The sequence below is a fragment of the Polypterus senegalus genome, chromosome 8, assembly GCF_016835505.1.
Source record: "Polypterus senegalus isolate Bchr_013 chromosome 8, ASM1683550v1, whole genome shotgun sequence".
Lineage (NCBI taxonomy): Eukaryota > Metazoa > Chordata > Cladistia > Polypteriformes > Polypteridae > Polypterus > Polypterus senegalus.
In genome coordinates, this window is record NC_053161.1 from 87,869,211 (window position 1) to 87,884,180 (window position 14,970).

The 14,970-nt window shown below is 35.9% G+C and overlaps 1 protein-coding gene across 1 annotated transcript in view; it reads left to right on the plus strand.

Annotated features, from left to right (window-relative positions):
- Positions 1-287: 287 nt before the first annotated feature.
- LOC120534113 (F-actin-capping protein subunit alpha-2) overlaps positions 288-14,970 on the plus strand; it is an 86,664-nt gene continuing 71,981 nt past the window's right edge. Inside the window, exon 1 of the mRNA XM_039761400.1 lies at positions 288-384. Within this exon, the coding sequence (XP_039617334.1) occupies positions 346-384 (39 nt within the window). The 5' untranslated portion in view covers positions 288-345. The remainder of the gene's footprint in view (positions 385-14,970) is intronic.

Consider the following 14,970-nt stretch of genomic DNA (forward strand, 5'->3'; position numbering starts at 1 on the left):
AATACAGTGTGCATAAAAGAGACCATTAGAGGGCAAAATTATACAGCTTTAAATTGAAAGGGGGTTTTCAGAGGTGTAAAAAATAAGTGATAATTGCTTTCATCAGGTTCTAATTTAAGAGAGAATTTTTAGATATTTCGTAGCAATATTTTCCTTTTTTTTTTAAATTAACCAGATAACAGTTCATTTTCAGTCTAGCCAAATTGCCTCTATAATTAGCAGGGAGTGTTCTTCTCGCGCGTTCATGTATCCCTTGCGGACTGCCCTTGCGCGTTCCCGTGTGGGAAACCTCCCTACTGATGACGTCACACTCGACTTCAGTGAGCTGTCGTGCCGGAAGGAAAGATGGCGGATCATGAGGAGCAGTTATCTGACGATGAGAAGGTAGGATACATTAAGTCTCATTTATTTTTTCGCTAAACTGACGCGTCAAAAGTGACCTCTAGAACATTTGCGCGGTGAACTGTTGACGGTGCAATAGCTAACTCGGAGCATAAGGCTTTGTGAGTTTTTTGCAGCGAGTAAACGCGAGGGCCCCCAGCCTTGCAGCAGTATTCTATTATTTTTAGATCCCCAGTCCCTGCCCAACTTCCGTTCCGGTCTGCGAATCTCAAACGGGGACACCAGTCCTTGTACGGTCCGATCGCAAAAATAGGACTCGGACTGCATATAGCTCTTCGGACTCTCCCTGTGCTATACGGGGCAGCGGACGCTGGTAGGGTCCGTGTGACCAGCTTGGCGCGGTGATTTTGTATCTTGTAAGTAGCGACGGGCTGTCAGGATGGCTGTTCTCACACCTAGTACCCAATGTATCTCCATCAGGTCTTCTAGTACTGTTAGCTGCCTGGCAATCTGAAACTGTCGCCTGCTGCGAACTTTGGGGTGCAGGCTTTCTTGGCATTCCCCCGGTTCGTAGTGAAACCCAACAGGCAGAGTATCTTCCCTGGGGTCATTTAATCTGAAACCCAATACATGTACTGGGACTTTCGGGAGCCGCAAATACTCGGCATGTGAAATCGTGGTTAGGTAGTGGGTTGGGGCAATCCAAGAAATAAACAGAGCAGCAGTTTGTGAAAGAAGGAAGAAACAAGTTTATACCGGAGCATGGGTGTGGTGGTAAAGCAGATCATCCGAGCGTGCTTTATAAGGGTGGGAGGCAAGAGGTCAGATCTGGCAAACCATCGACAAGTTAAAGAACACGTCCGTTAACCCGATAATGCGCCTTTACAGAGCTTAGTGTGGACTTTTACCACTGTCTGGACCCGTGCAAGTTTTATTTATTTGTGGTTGTATCAGTGACATATGGTGCACTGGTTGGTTCTTTCCCATCGTTGAATGTAATCTGCAAAGGCAGCGGTTCTGCTACTGTACTGTAATGGAAAGTGGATAGATTCATATTTAAAATAAACTCGGGTAACATGATCCTAGCGATCTGGTTAGTTTTGCTTTACCCCACTGGTGGAAGTCCAGGTAGCTTTTTATGTTTTCATCAAACGGTAATGAGTAAGATAATGCTTTGTCCTTCTAAAGTGATGTGTATTATTGCATTATAGAACAGTTCAGTGGCCATATAATCAGTGCAATTTGGAGTAGTCCACAGGGAGTAAGGACTATATGGTCCTTGTAATTAATTAGTAATTCCTAATGATTCCACTAGAGTGGAAACCGTCATCCACAATATCTTTTTGATGATCAGGTGAGTACTTAATGTTTATACTTCAAAACACACATTGTTATTGAATAATCAAGTTAAAATGTTTGAGCTAATTACCAAAAAGGTGAAATCATGCTTCTTCAGATTAAAAGATGTTTTTCATTTTGTTTTAGGCAGACATACACATTGGTTGTTGTTTAGGTTTGTCAAAGGGGGAGCAGATGTAGCATTTTGAATTTAAAGAAATCAAAATATGAAATGTAAGCATAGAAAATGGTGTCAAAGAGTATTCAGTAAAGGCCATATATGTTGGAAAAGTGATGGGTGATGAGCTGAGAAAGTGCAAATGAAAACTTTCAAACTTTTCATTTTGACAGTATAATATTCATGTTCTGTGCACAAGGCCATAATAAATAAATTAAACCACTAAATAATTGGCAAAAAAAATGGTCTAGTATGGCTCTTGCATTAAGAATCAATGACATAAACGAAAATGTAGTACGTACAGAAGCCAAGACTTTGTTCTAAGTATGCAGTAGGCAAAGAATCTGCAAGACTATTTCATTCATTCATTTTCTGAAAGTTTTTCTTCAGTGCAGAGACACAAAATTAAAAAGCCTCTTTGTGGTGAAAGCTATGAAATGGTTCTGAGTGGCATGCCAGTCCATTTCAGGGCACACTCGCTAATCATTTTGGATCAGCAAAATATCTCCAGTCTTTTTAACCGGCATGTCTTAGAGATATGAGAGGAAACCTGAGTCCAAATTCCACACAGACAGTACATTTGCCAAATGTTTAATCATCATCTGGAGTTAATAGGTAATAGTTCTAACATTTATGTGAGATCTGACTGAAGAACAGATTAATGCTATATATTTTGACCATGTGCCCTAAAGGTACTGAAAAATGTTAGGAAAAACTGTCACAGGTATGTCAAAAACATAGCATTTTCCAAACTGTAAAAAAAGAACAACTGTGCAGAGGTAGAGTGGCATCTTATTTCTCTATATTGAGGTATCATAAAGCATTCCAAGCTCACCCCACATTTTCTGTTTCTTTGTTTTTGCTAGTTGTCGAATGGCACCCTTTACTCCAAAATCAATGCATTTGTGCTCAGAGGCTTCATAGCTGGTCCTTGGTTTACTTCTGGCCAAATAACAAAATTACTTTCGGGATTAGGACGGCTTACTTCTATAACAGAAAGTCTAGGCTAAAGCTTCTACCAGTGGCCTCGTTGTCCCTGCTCCCCTGAGTTGTCAGTACCCTTAATCAGTCTGTGTCTCCAGCTCAGCACTCTTATTAACTAACCACTTAAAGGAGAAACCTGGCCTTTTATTTTTCACCTGGGACAGTGTTTGGCCATGTGTCAGTTAGGACATTTAACCTTCCTCCAGCTATCTGTATCCTTAATCTTTTTTTTATAAACGGGTGTCTGATGTCCTTTGCGCCCACCAGACTGACTGCCATCTATGTACCTGGTAACTGTTGCCCTTTTCCTACAAGGTTGCCCTTATATCTGTTTTAGATAGTATGTTACTAGGTAAAATACTGTTTCCTGGTGGTACTTTTCCACTCTGGTGTTTAGACTGGTATTTTCCCTGCCACTGCCTGCTTCTTTCTCATGCTTATGGTTTAGCTGGACTTTTCTCTGCTCCTGTTCTGTGCTGCCCCTGCTCCCTTTGTGTCTACTTTTTTTTGCACATTTGCTATAAAGCACATCAAGCAGTAGCTTTTATTCCTGATGTATAGTTTTGACAGACTAATCAAAACAACAGAAAATGCCAAATTGTAAAAGGTACATAAAACCAAGTAGGCAACAATATTCCCCTTTGGTGCAAATTTTTATGATTGTCTTAGAAAAAGTAATTAGAGCATTAGAACAATTTAATAAGAACAGGCTGTTCAGCCATCCTATATACCTGTTGTGTACAAAATGATACCAAGTTGAGCTTCGAAAGTCTTACATTCCACCACAACCCAATAATGTATTTCATGTGTCTGTAGGGCTTTGTGTAAAGAAAAAACTTCTAATATTTGTGTGACATTTACCCTTGGCAAGTTGTCCACTCTGTCCCTATGTTTTTGTTGGAGAACTAACTTCAAAATAACAGCTTCACCAGGATTCACCTTACTTAATTCCCTTTTTAATTATGGGCACTTCAGTCTTTCTGCATAACTTATACCTTGTATTGTGGAAATCAGCCTAGACACTATCCTCTGGACTTGTTCTTTTTCATTTTGCAGTGTCTTTTCATGTAATATGGTGAGCAAAACTCATACAATCCTTCAGCTGAGGCCTCACTTAGTGTTTAATATACAGTAGCTACAGACACGTATTCCACTCATCATGCTACATAATCTAACATCCTGTTAGCCTTCTTGATTGTTTCTGTACACATTTCTTGGTGTAGGTAGTGATAGGTTAACGATGACTTCAGTTCTTCTCATCAGGTGTACTTTCAAGTTAAATATCCCATTTTCTCTATGTATAATACTCTATACTTGTTTGTATTACGTTTTATCTGCCATAAATTTGCCCACATGATTTGTTCGATTCTAGATAATCTGCCCTTTTCATCTAGTTTTGTGTTATTTGAAAACTTAATCAACTTGTTTTTTATGTTCTTATCAAGGTCATTTGTCTATTAAAATAAGGGACACCATTTTTAACATCACCTAATTCAGAAAGGGTTTTCCTCACCATAAACCTTTGTTTCCTCTGTTTGAACTACATTTGTACATTTGATTTCATTCTTTTTAGTTCTAGCAGAGCTTGTCTCCCTTCAAATTTTTTGGGATATCTTTCACATTTTCTGCAAGATTTCTCCCCAAAGAACTTTAACATTCCCAATATCCTTATCAACTATTGCTTTAATGTGTTTTTACGTTCTGTGATTAGCTGTGGAGTTTTTTGTCTTACTATGCATTATTATGTATTATTCACTGTTTTTCCTTTGCCACTTTTTTTTTTGGAAAACATATTTACCAACTACAAGAGTCCTTGTTAATATCTTATTACTTCTGAATGTTGGGATGAACCTATCCTGCATTGCATGTGAAAAGCTTTTTTCACTGCTTCCTCACCGTCTCCACACATAAAGGTATATTAACTACTTTAACCTTGTGTGTAGTAAAACAAATAATGTACATACTCATTTGACCAAAAATAATTTTATATTAACACTATACAAAGTCATGTTAAAAGACATTACATTGAATGATTTTTGGCACATAATTGATTTATGTTTAGTTATAATCATTCATATACTATATAAACATAAGCAATACAATTTCTACACATCCGTTCACTTTAAATGGACAGATCAGAAATCTGCTATGCTGTGGTAACTGGATCAGTTGGCTTTTGTATGTTCAGTTAGCACAGCTGACAAGCTGAAAATTAACACGTAAGGAATCATGAAGGATGGTTTTGCACCACAGCAGAAGTCCATTTTAAAGAAATGAGGTGATTGTGCGATGTATTTCATCATTCATGATGATCTTAGACAGTGTCATATTCAGTGTTAATGTTGTGGTAATTATTATCATATAGCCTAGTCTTAAAACAGAATGACACCCAAAGTATGTCCCAACCTCTTTTCACAGTAGAATGCCAGCTCACGCATTTACTTTGAAAGTTCTGTTGAAGAAAGAAGAGGTACAACCACATAAGAACTGACTATTTGTGCAGGAAACTGGTCAACTGTGTTAGGTGGCATCAAGTGCTTTTTGTTGCTGTTTGACTATTTTACATGTTTTGAACATGCACAGTATGTTAAGTTGCACTGCATAAAAATAACAAAGATGATAATTTTGAAATATGAATTAGTAACTGATAATTTTGAAATAAGTATTAACAAAAACAAATAAAGAAAAACTCCAAAAGGTGGATTTGTTTTGATTGTGTAATTTCACAAATAATCACCAAAAATAAAATATTTAAATTTTTTCTTTAAGCAGACAGTTTGTCATGTCTGGGTTTAACTAATAAAGGTGCACATTGGAGGTCGCAAGGGGATAAGAACTTTTAACATGAACAAGAAGTAACCCTCATTTAACATCTTGTAGCTCAGAGATGTATAGTATGTATATCCTGACAATCTGATATCTAGAAAAGATTCAAACAGCAGCTTTTTTATCAAGCTTTGTTGTTATGCTCTAAGGGCATAAACAGATAGGTGTCTCTTATGCCACCAATTTGACAAATCTCTGCTTATCAGGTACTTAACTTTAGCTCAGTCCCACATGTGTAACCTCTCTTGAAAGTTTATCATATATTAAAAATGCAGTGAATCAGTGGCTTGTTTCATAATCTGCTGTGGTTAAATGTCTGTTTTAAAAATAAATTATCAAAATTTCAGTAACTTCCCTGATTATGGCTCATAAACAAAGTATGTCACATTAGTTGTGGCATAACATCTGCTCAGATAGCAGGATTTTCCATTATGGTGTATTGTAGTAAAGTGCAAGTTAATGTTTCTGTTATATTACAGAATTGTATCCCCACTGTGATATACCATTTGATAATATTACTGTTTATTATAATTATTGTACTGAAATGATTATTATCCCTAAATGTCACTGGTATCAAAATGCTTTTATTATCCAAAATTGGCTTAATACTAGCCTAAATTTAATACGTGACCATGAAAAAACTGTAAAGTCAGAGTAAAATCTAGCTGTACATCCATGATCTAACTTTATGAAACCAGTTCAGGGTCATAGGTCCAGAGATCATTCTGGCCACATTAAGTGCAAAGCAGGAACCAGTTTTAGTTGGGACACAATTACATAGACATTCACATTTAGATAGATAGATAGATCTACTCATTCATGACCAGTTTAGAGTTGGCAATTAACCTAACATTTATGTCCTTATGGGGAGAAAAACTGGAGTATCTGGCAAAGAAATCACACACGTCTTGGGGGAATGTGCAGATGGCACATAGAAAATGCCTGGGGCAAGGACTTAATCTTGGATATTATGCCAGTGAGGCAGCAGCATTAACTAATATGCCTCCCTGAAAATGTTCGAAAATATGAAACCTTGCAAAAGCAGAATAAAAAGGGGATCATAGGGCTTGTTCCTGGCACAAAAAAAAGAGTGCATACTATAATACATTATTTTCAGTGTTGTACAGTATGTGCAATGGGCAGCTGTCCTTATGAAAATTGCTAACTGGTTGTGAGTTAAAGCAGTGTGCAAATGCTGTGTGGCTGAATCTTTAGCTATGGATGAGATTGTTTTAAATCAGCAATGTTACAGAAATCTGTGTAGTTTACCGAACAGGCTCATGTCCCCACAATTATTTAAAGCAGAATGTTTCAGGTTACCCAAGTCAAGTTGTACTTTTGTTTGTATTTCTTTTTCCAAATCTCACAAATTTAATTATTTTGTGATTTATTACTCTTTTTATGCTTTTGCCATTGGTTCTATTTAAAATGGCAGTTATATAAAAAAGAAGCATTAAGAAACCAGGGTTGTTAGCTTTGTATTAAAGGTAGAGTGGATTTAAATATTTGCAAAAGTCTGCTTTTATTTTTGAAAATGTTGGAATGTTGTATTTCAACCTACCTAGCTTTTGAACGTGTCTGAGATTTACAGTGGTTAGAGTTTATTTTGAGAACTGCACTTCAGCAAGGATCTGATAATAATCACAAAAGATCAGATTGCCTGGGCCTGTTTTGTTAGAGGAAGGGTTGCATTTACCTGAACCAAAAAAAAACAGCCTAATATGAACTTGTTGGCAAAATCAGTGCCTAGGTGTACACTTTTTTCATCTGAATTAATGGTTTGTGTGTTGATAAGGCTTCTACCTATGTTTGCAGTAACCCGAAAAATTATGGTATATTAAGCTGTCGCACATAAAACAGTAGTCTGTCCTTTATTTCTCTTGTGTAGCCTGCAAGTCTTACAACCTAATATGCCCCTTTTAATTAAAACTACATGTTCATAGCCTTAGACTGCTTGTTGGTGACCAGAGTAAAGTTATTATCCACCCCAATAAAATTTAAAATAGAAAAATAAATTAAACATCTCATATTAAAAAAAAAGTTGTGCTGATGAAGATTCATCAGCCAGAATATTGTTCCTATTGTTTTCTTTTTTCTATGTGAATCCACTGTTTATTATAAACAAATTTATAATAAGCAGTCATCTTTATTAAATTGCAGTTCTTTTATTGTAATCATTAACATATGATTGATTGTCATATGGAGGTTTAATATAATATTAAGTTGAAGATATGATCCTAAATTTAAGCCTTACTATATTTAACCCTTGAGTTTACTATAGATACTTGAATGTCAAACCCCTGATGATAAAATAAACTATACTGCTCAAGATGCTGTCATTTATACAGTGATGTAAGAAATGAACAGTGTGCCCCACTCATTTAATTCTAGGCCAGAAAGACACCCTATTGGTATTTTTTCAATTTTTTTCTTTGAAAACAATTTGCATCATTCAACTTGGCAATATGTATTTTCATTAAGTCTGTGTAAGAAAAATATGAAAATTGAGAAAATTATGTCATTTGGTTTAGTACAGTATAGCTTAGCAGTCCATAATCCTTTAACTTTTTCAAGATATACTCAAATATGGAAGTTCCCTAAGGTATTAATATCTATTTTGATGTTTGATATCTTTCATTATACATATGCCCGTCTCTAAGTCTGTGTTACTGCCATAATCCATATTTATAAGCAGATACTTATAACTATTAAATTTATTAATACACTCTGCATTAAGGCAGGCAATTTTTTTGACTATTCCTCGTTCTTTGTCAAGAAAAAATTAGAGGCGATCATGACTAAAGGTGCATGCCCTCTCCATGACTTGTCCAGGAATACATTTAGGCACTACTTTTTTCCACCACTGTGTGTTAAGAGTTGTTGCTAAGGCACCTTTCCTCTTCTAACCACATCAGAGTCCTCACATTGTGCATGTCTTTATCTTGGTCTGCTACATATGTGATATGTGGCATGGCAGTAATATTTTGTTATATTATTAAAGGCCAAACACCTTTCTGAAGTTTGGGGATGTGAGCTCAAGGTACTGGATTAGTTAGTACTGTATCTCTTGTAGATATCAGCCTCATAGTAACAAAGTTCCATGAATCCAAGCATCAAGCAGGATGGGCTTTACATTGGTGTTGTATTAACAAATTGGGTGAAACCTGGACACTTCTGTTTTAAATTTAAAAATGTGAAATGTTACTAAACCATTCCCCACTCCCAAACTCGTCTATATGTATTTATAGTTATTAAAATGTTCTTGACAGGCTACTTGATTTTTGCCTCTTTTGGCAAGAAATGATTAGTATTACAGTGTCAAAACACGTGACCCCCCTTAGAAATTAAAACTTCATTGCCTCTTAGATAACTAGGATGCTTCCTGCCCAGACATGCTGAGTGGTGCACAAAGTACACAGTCCTTTGAATTTCAGAAGCTCTGAAATTGATCTTCACCACACTTAAAACGGAGAACACTAAATCTAGTTTTCTGCTGGATTTAAAATGTGAGGTAGTGCTCTAGATGGAGTGCACACAGGGCATCAGATTTTCCAGCATATAAGAGCTCAGAAGCGAATCTAATTCTTAGAAACTTCTTTATTTTGCATTGGTGGAGAGAGTGTGAAATAACAAAATGGCATACAGCACTTATGTTTTTCATTCTAATACCAACCGCAAAGCAGAAAAAACCTCAAATGAGATGTCAGTCCAGTGCAGGGCACACTCATACACACCAGGCCAATTTACAATACCATTTTGACAATATGATTCTCTGAAACTGATTATGTCTGAATGTGTTCCATTTGCAGTATACTCTGTTAAATCAGGTACTGCAGACATCATGTATAGTGGGTTTATTCTACAGATGTGGAGGTTTGTGATGTTATATATTAGTATAAATATATTTTCAATATTGAATTGAAATATTCTCTGGTGAGATTCTTAATCAGCAGTCAGTATGGACAATTATGCTTTGATTTTTCATTTTGAGTAATTACTTGTTGAAGTTTGGTAACAAAGCTACACAGTTGTAAGCTCTTTAAATACAATCACAGATCCAACATTCTGAATCTGGTTATCTATAGGAAGATCCATGATAATATTGTTTACCTCATGCAATTGTGGGGCCTTTGTATTGAATGGAAAGCTCTTTTTGCATTTAATTTTTCAAACTGACAAGTGAATATTATTATTGCTGCTTTGCACCTTATACTTTCAGGGTACTATTGGTTTTCTCATGATACTATATTTGTAACAAATAATATTTTGAAAATTGATGGAACTGAATTAATAACGATAAAGTATACTTATTTAGCACTCATCACTTGGGTTTGTTTGAGAACGCTTTCCAGACCACTAAGGGAAAAGAACAAACCAAAAGTGTTACAGCACCTGGTGGTCACCTCTATACAAGGTTATAGTGTATTCTCAATGGCAGAGTGCTAAAAACACTACGTTATATTAATTTGAACATGTTTCCATATATAGACTGTCTAGGCAAAAAATATATACTGCATTAAACAACTGAGTGATTTCACCTTAACCTTTTTTAAGTAGGAATCAGTTTAAAATGCACAAAGTTGTACAGGAAATTAATTGTTAATCAGAAAACTGGTGTGCCCTTTACTGAACCATTCAACAAAGAGAGAGAGAGGTTAGGGGCACACACTGATACAGCACATTGCCGCATCCACCACATGACAAACCAACGTAGGAGTCCTGATAGTTTGAAAAATATTTGGTATGGCAAATTGTCTGAAAAGTAGTATTTATTGATGGGTTTTTTAATCCAACTATTCCATAGACATATGGCCCTAAAACCTGTCCTAGCATTAAAAGTCAAGAAAAAGCCAGTTGAAAGCAAATATACTGTAAGATACACTAGGGTATACAAAACTAATTAGGCGGTTTTCACCAATGTACACTTTCTGCACATTAAACTGGACTGTATTCTGGTGTCTGAAGATTTTAGAATCAGAAAGTAGCACTATTACAATGACAGTAAAAAAAAAAAAAAATGTATGCAGCATCAACACATGCCAAGAACATCTCTGCCTTCCTATAGTGTTACAGCAGTATGTGCTACTAAATATTAATATAGGAAGTTAACTTTGACTTTTACACATCTACAGAAAATTACATTTTTGCCTTTATAAGTCTTTTTCATAATGTATTTAGCTTTTTCCATGCTCCCTTAGCCTTTGAAGTGAAGGTTCTTTTAAGTTTCAGCCTTAAAGTACATCTGGTTAAACATGTGTCCACTTCTTGACTAGGCTTAATGTTACAGAACTCCTGGTGTCCAGTCCCCAGAGCTCTCTCTGCCAGTTCCACCTATCCATGAAAATCTACTGGCTTCTGACCATTAAAAGACCAGACAAGTTTAAACGCACATGAGCCCAGTTACAATAACACATGTCCCTTTTCTGCCACCTCCTGGCAAGAAGCAGTTCTCCTCGTCTCATTCCGTTATAGCATCTCAACTACTAGTCCTTCTGGGGAGTCTTCTAATATTCTCACAAATTACACTGCTACCAGGATTTGTTCCTGTTGGTCTCTGATCCCAGGCAGTGTATGACATAATGAAAATCTGTAAATATTTAGAGATAGTGGACTGAGGTAGAGATTTGAATTCCTGTAAAAAAATAAATTAAAATAAATGAAACAACCACTACTTTGTTCCACATTTAGCTTTCTACAGAAGCTCAATAAATAATAACAAGCAACAACAACCCTTTTAAATACTCAGCAGTTTCTTAAAAGAAGGGAAAGAGTCTGATTTGGCCAGAGATAAAAAGGGCAGTCCTAGTGAATCATTGTACATACATATTTCATTGGTATAAAGGAGTCCCATAGCATATTTTGACTCACTTTGAAAATTATTCATTGGCTAGTTTGTCAGAAAGAGGATGCACAACATTGTTCATAATAGCACTCGGTTTTGTTTTCATTGTCTCCTTTGGTACTACAACCTCTAGTGGGTTGAGAGTTGTGCCCCATAACTGAGCCTGTTACCTGCTAAGGAGACTCTAGCATAGTAAATCACACTATCCAACACAGTAACCGAATATGTAAAGCATGCCACTACCCACTTTAAAGGAACACAGTTTCTTAAGAAAAAGAGCCTGCTCTGCCCTTTCTTCTATAGTTCATTAGTCATGTAGACCCCAAGTACTTGGAGTAGTGCACCACCTCCATATTCACTCCCTGAATAGGAGCTGGGCGTAGATGCTCTTTGGTGCAGTGAAAGTCAATAACAAGTTCATTGTTCTTTGCTGTGTGGGAGTGGGTGGTTGAGGAGTAGGATGCAGGACAAAAGTAATTCTCAAAAATGTTTTTTTTAGCTGCTGCAATGTTCTACACCATTTATTTTAAGATCTAGAACACTGTTTCGGGTTTTCTGGGCCAACAATGCTCCTAATAAAGATGTGTTCTTGTTAAGCAGAAACATTAGCACCCAGAGTAGTGACAATTTGCATGTTGGTGTTTTCAGCTAAAAAAGAGTCACCACTGTTGGAAAAGTTAAAATGTAAAACCAGACATATAATATTAATTTTCCTTGTCAACATTTTTAACCATATGATAACTGTTCCTGGCAAAGGTTATTTTGAATTGACACAGCATTTATTTCATAGCACATATTTCAGTGGGAGCCCTATAGGGTTCGTCGGAGTCAAATATTTTTGTAATACCTTGAAGCATGTGATTTCGGTGCTGCTGTGGGTGTGACTGAAGTTCATTTTGTGCTTAAATGGGCAGAATGAAACCTTCAGAACGGCTTAGGAAGTGTTTTTTTTAAAAAAATCTGTCTTGTGAAGCCCTCTAGACTGAAGATTACCAATAAGACTTTATTAAAATGACCCACCAGATGATTAGCATTATTGACGAGTTTAAAATGCAAAATAATTATCAATATCCTGTGCACATGCCTTTTTATCTCTATAGTCAGCGCATGTACTAAATTGGGAACTTTGTGGGTTGTAGTCCAGTACCTTTTTCTAACTAGTCATTTTAATTCTGTTGTTCTGAGTAAATGTACATTGTGTGCATTGTTTTTTTTTTTTATAATCTATACTTCATAATGAGTTATACTTTTACTGCTTTATCTGAATTAAATGGGAAAAAAACAGTTTCACAATCAGTCATCATAACAGGTAGTAATATTGCATTTGTTTGTTTTGTGTGCCTTTTTTTTTTTTTAATTCCAGAGGCTGTCACATTCCAAGTTGTAAACTGGTAATGTCTGTTTTTCCTGTCTAACTCTTGATTTTCCTGTGTTTATAGACTCCATAATTTCAAATGAAGGTAGCTACAGAGTGGTTTGAAAATATTTTTTTTCGAGTTGCTGGTAACTGATAAAAGCAGTTCAGCACATGTATTGTTTCATTACTGTACCTTTGTGGAAATAAAGCTTTCAGACACTTGTATAAAGTGGCAAAGTGTGTATAAATTACAAACATGTTTTTAATATTACATCTTTTGGAAGGTTTATTCATGATACTTGAGTTATTTACAAAGGTTTTGCAGTTAAATATGGAAAGAACATAATGTAAGTGGTAAATTCAGAAAAGCATTCAAATCACGTAGTTGATGTTAGTATTGTGCACCTGTGGATAGATTATGTGGTAAGATTGAACAGCTTAGTCTTTGTTGTGAAACAATGTCAGTGTCTTAGACGTTAATGTCTTTGCACTTTGCCACTTCTGATTTCATTTCAATACATTTTATATGAAGTAAATTGCTACATTTTAGTACATCTTTATTTGATACTATAGTTTATCAGGAGTTGGTATCGATGTTTCTAAAAAGTATAGTGCTTGCTTACTGGCTAAAATTAAAATCTAATTTATATAGTTGAGCAAATTTATATAGTTGAGAAAGGGCAGATGTAAGATGATCATAAAACTGGAGTATGCTGTCACTGTAGTAAATTCAGTTAATGGGAATGTAACATTAACCAGAACAATATTGTACTGTTAATTAACAGGAGCAACTTGATGCTGCTTTAGAGCACAGTAAGGTTGTAGCCATGCGGAAAGATAAAATAAGGAACTATATTTAGGACCAACTACAACATCTTCCATTCAGTGCTTTTATGATGTGAATAAATAATTAACAGGACTTTCTACTGTTTTTGTGCCTGTCCACTTCCTCTGCTGAAAGTAAACACTACAGTTATTTTTGGTTAAAGATAGAAATAAAACGTTTCTTGTAGTTTCAGTGTCACAGTGTCAGCAAGTCTTTCCTTGGCTCAGGCCACGGGGCAAAGATTTGACGCTGATTAAGTCAACTCCTCGAAGATGTGAAAACCAACTGTGATGCAGTTTCAGGATTTGGTTTTAACTGGAGATCGTCATTAACAGTTGCAGAAAAGTGTGACTGTAAATGGTAAAACTAGCAAAAATTAATTTTCAGTCAAGTTTGCTTTTTTTTTCTTTTTGTGTGAATGTGCATCACTTAACAGGCATCAGAAATATGTAATCAAGAACATACTTTGATGCTCTTTGATATTAAGTATGATAAATATAAATAGACTTCTCCTTTCAGCTGCTTGTACTTTATTTGTCCCAAGAGGGATTTTTTGCCTTTACCAAAGCTCAAGAGGTATATAAATATTGTAATAAATATATTTGTGCAAATGTATAGTATTTTGTATTTTATCTTTGTTTAAAAGCATTGCCATTCATCCTACTTGTCCATATGCAGTTTGCAGTTCCATAACAAGATGCCTCATCTTGTCATTGTTGCCAGGACATACAAGATATGATTCAGATGTTAGGTTTGGGATAGGGAATGTAATTAATAAAATGACAAACAGATAAAAGTCTTTGAAGCAAAGGAAATATGTCTTGCAGCTTCTGCTAGGTGGAGCTGACCCTTCATCTTGCTTTTACGGTTACCTACCACACATAGTAGGGGGAAGAGGATGCAGATCATGCTATAGCTGCACGCCTTGCAGGCAGAGCACAACCAGAGTGTGCATTAGAGATTGACAGTTTTTTTTTTTTTTTAAATGACCAAGACTTCAATTGCCTGCCAAGCCAAACTGTTTGTGGAGCTGGCTTGCTTTCCCCAGGGATTCCAGGTCTCCCCAAAATCTGAAAAGATCTGCATTCTAGATGGTTTGATTATTCTCACTTAGCCTTTATTATAGAAGGCAGGGATGAACTGGTATTAATTTTAAGGGAAAAAAAATGGAAGTGCTACCTGGCCCCAGAAGATTATCCCCCTTTCTGCAATCAGCAAAATACATGAAAATTAACAGAATATGTTTACTCATAACAATTGTCTTCAAAACTAATCCT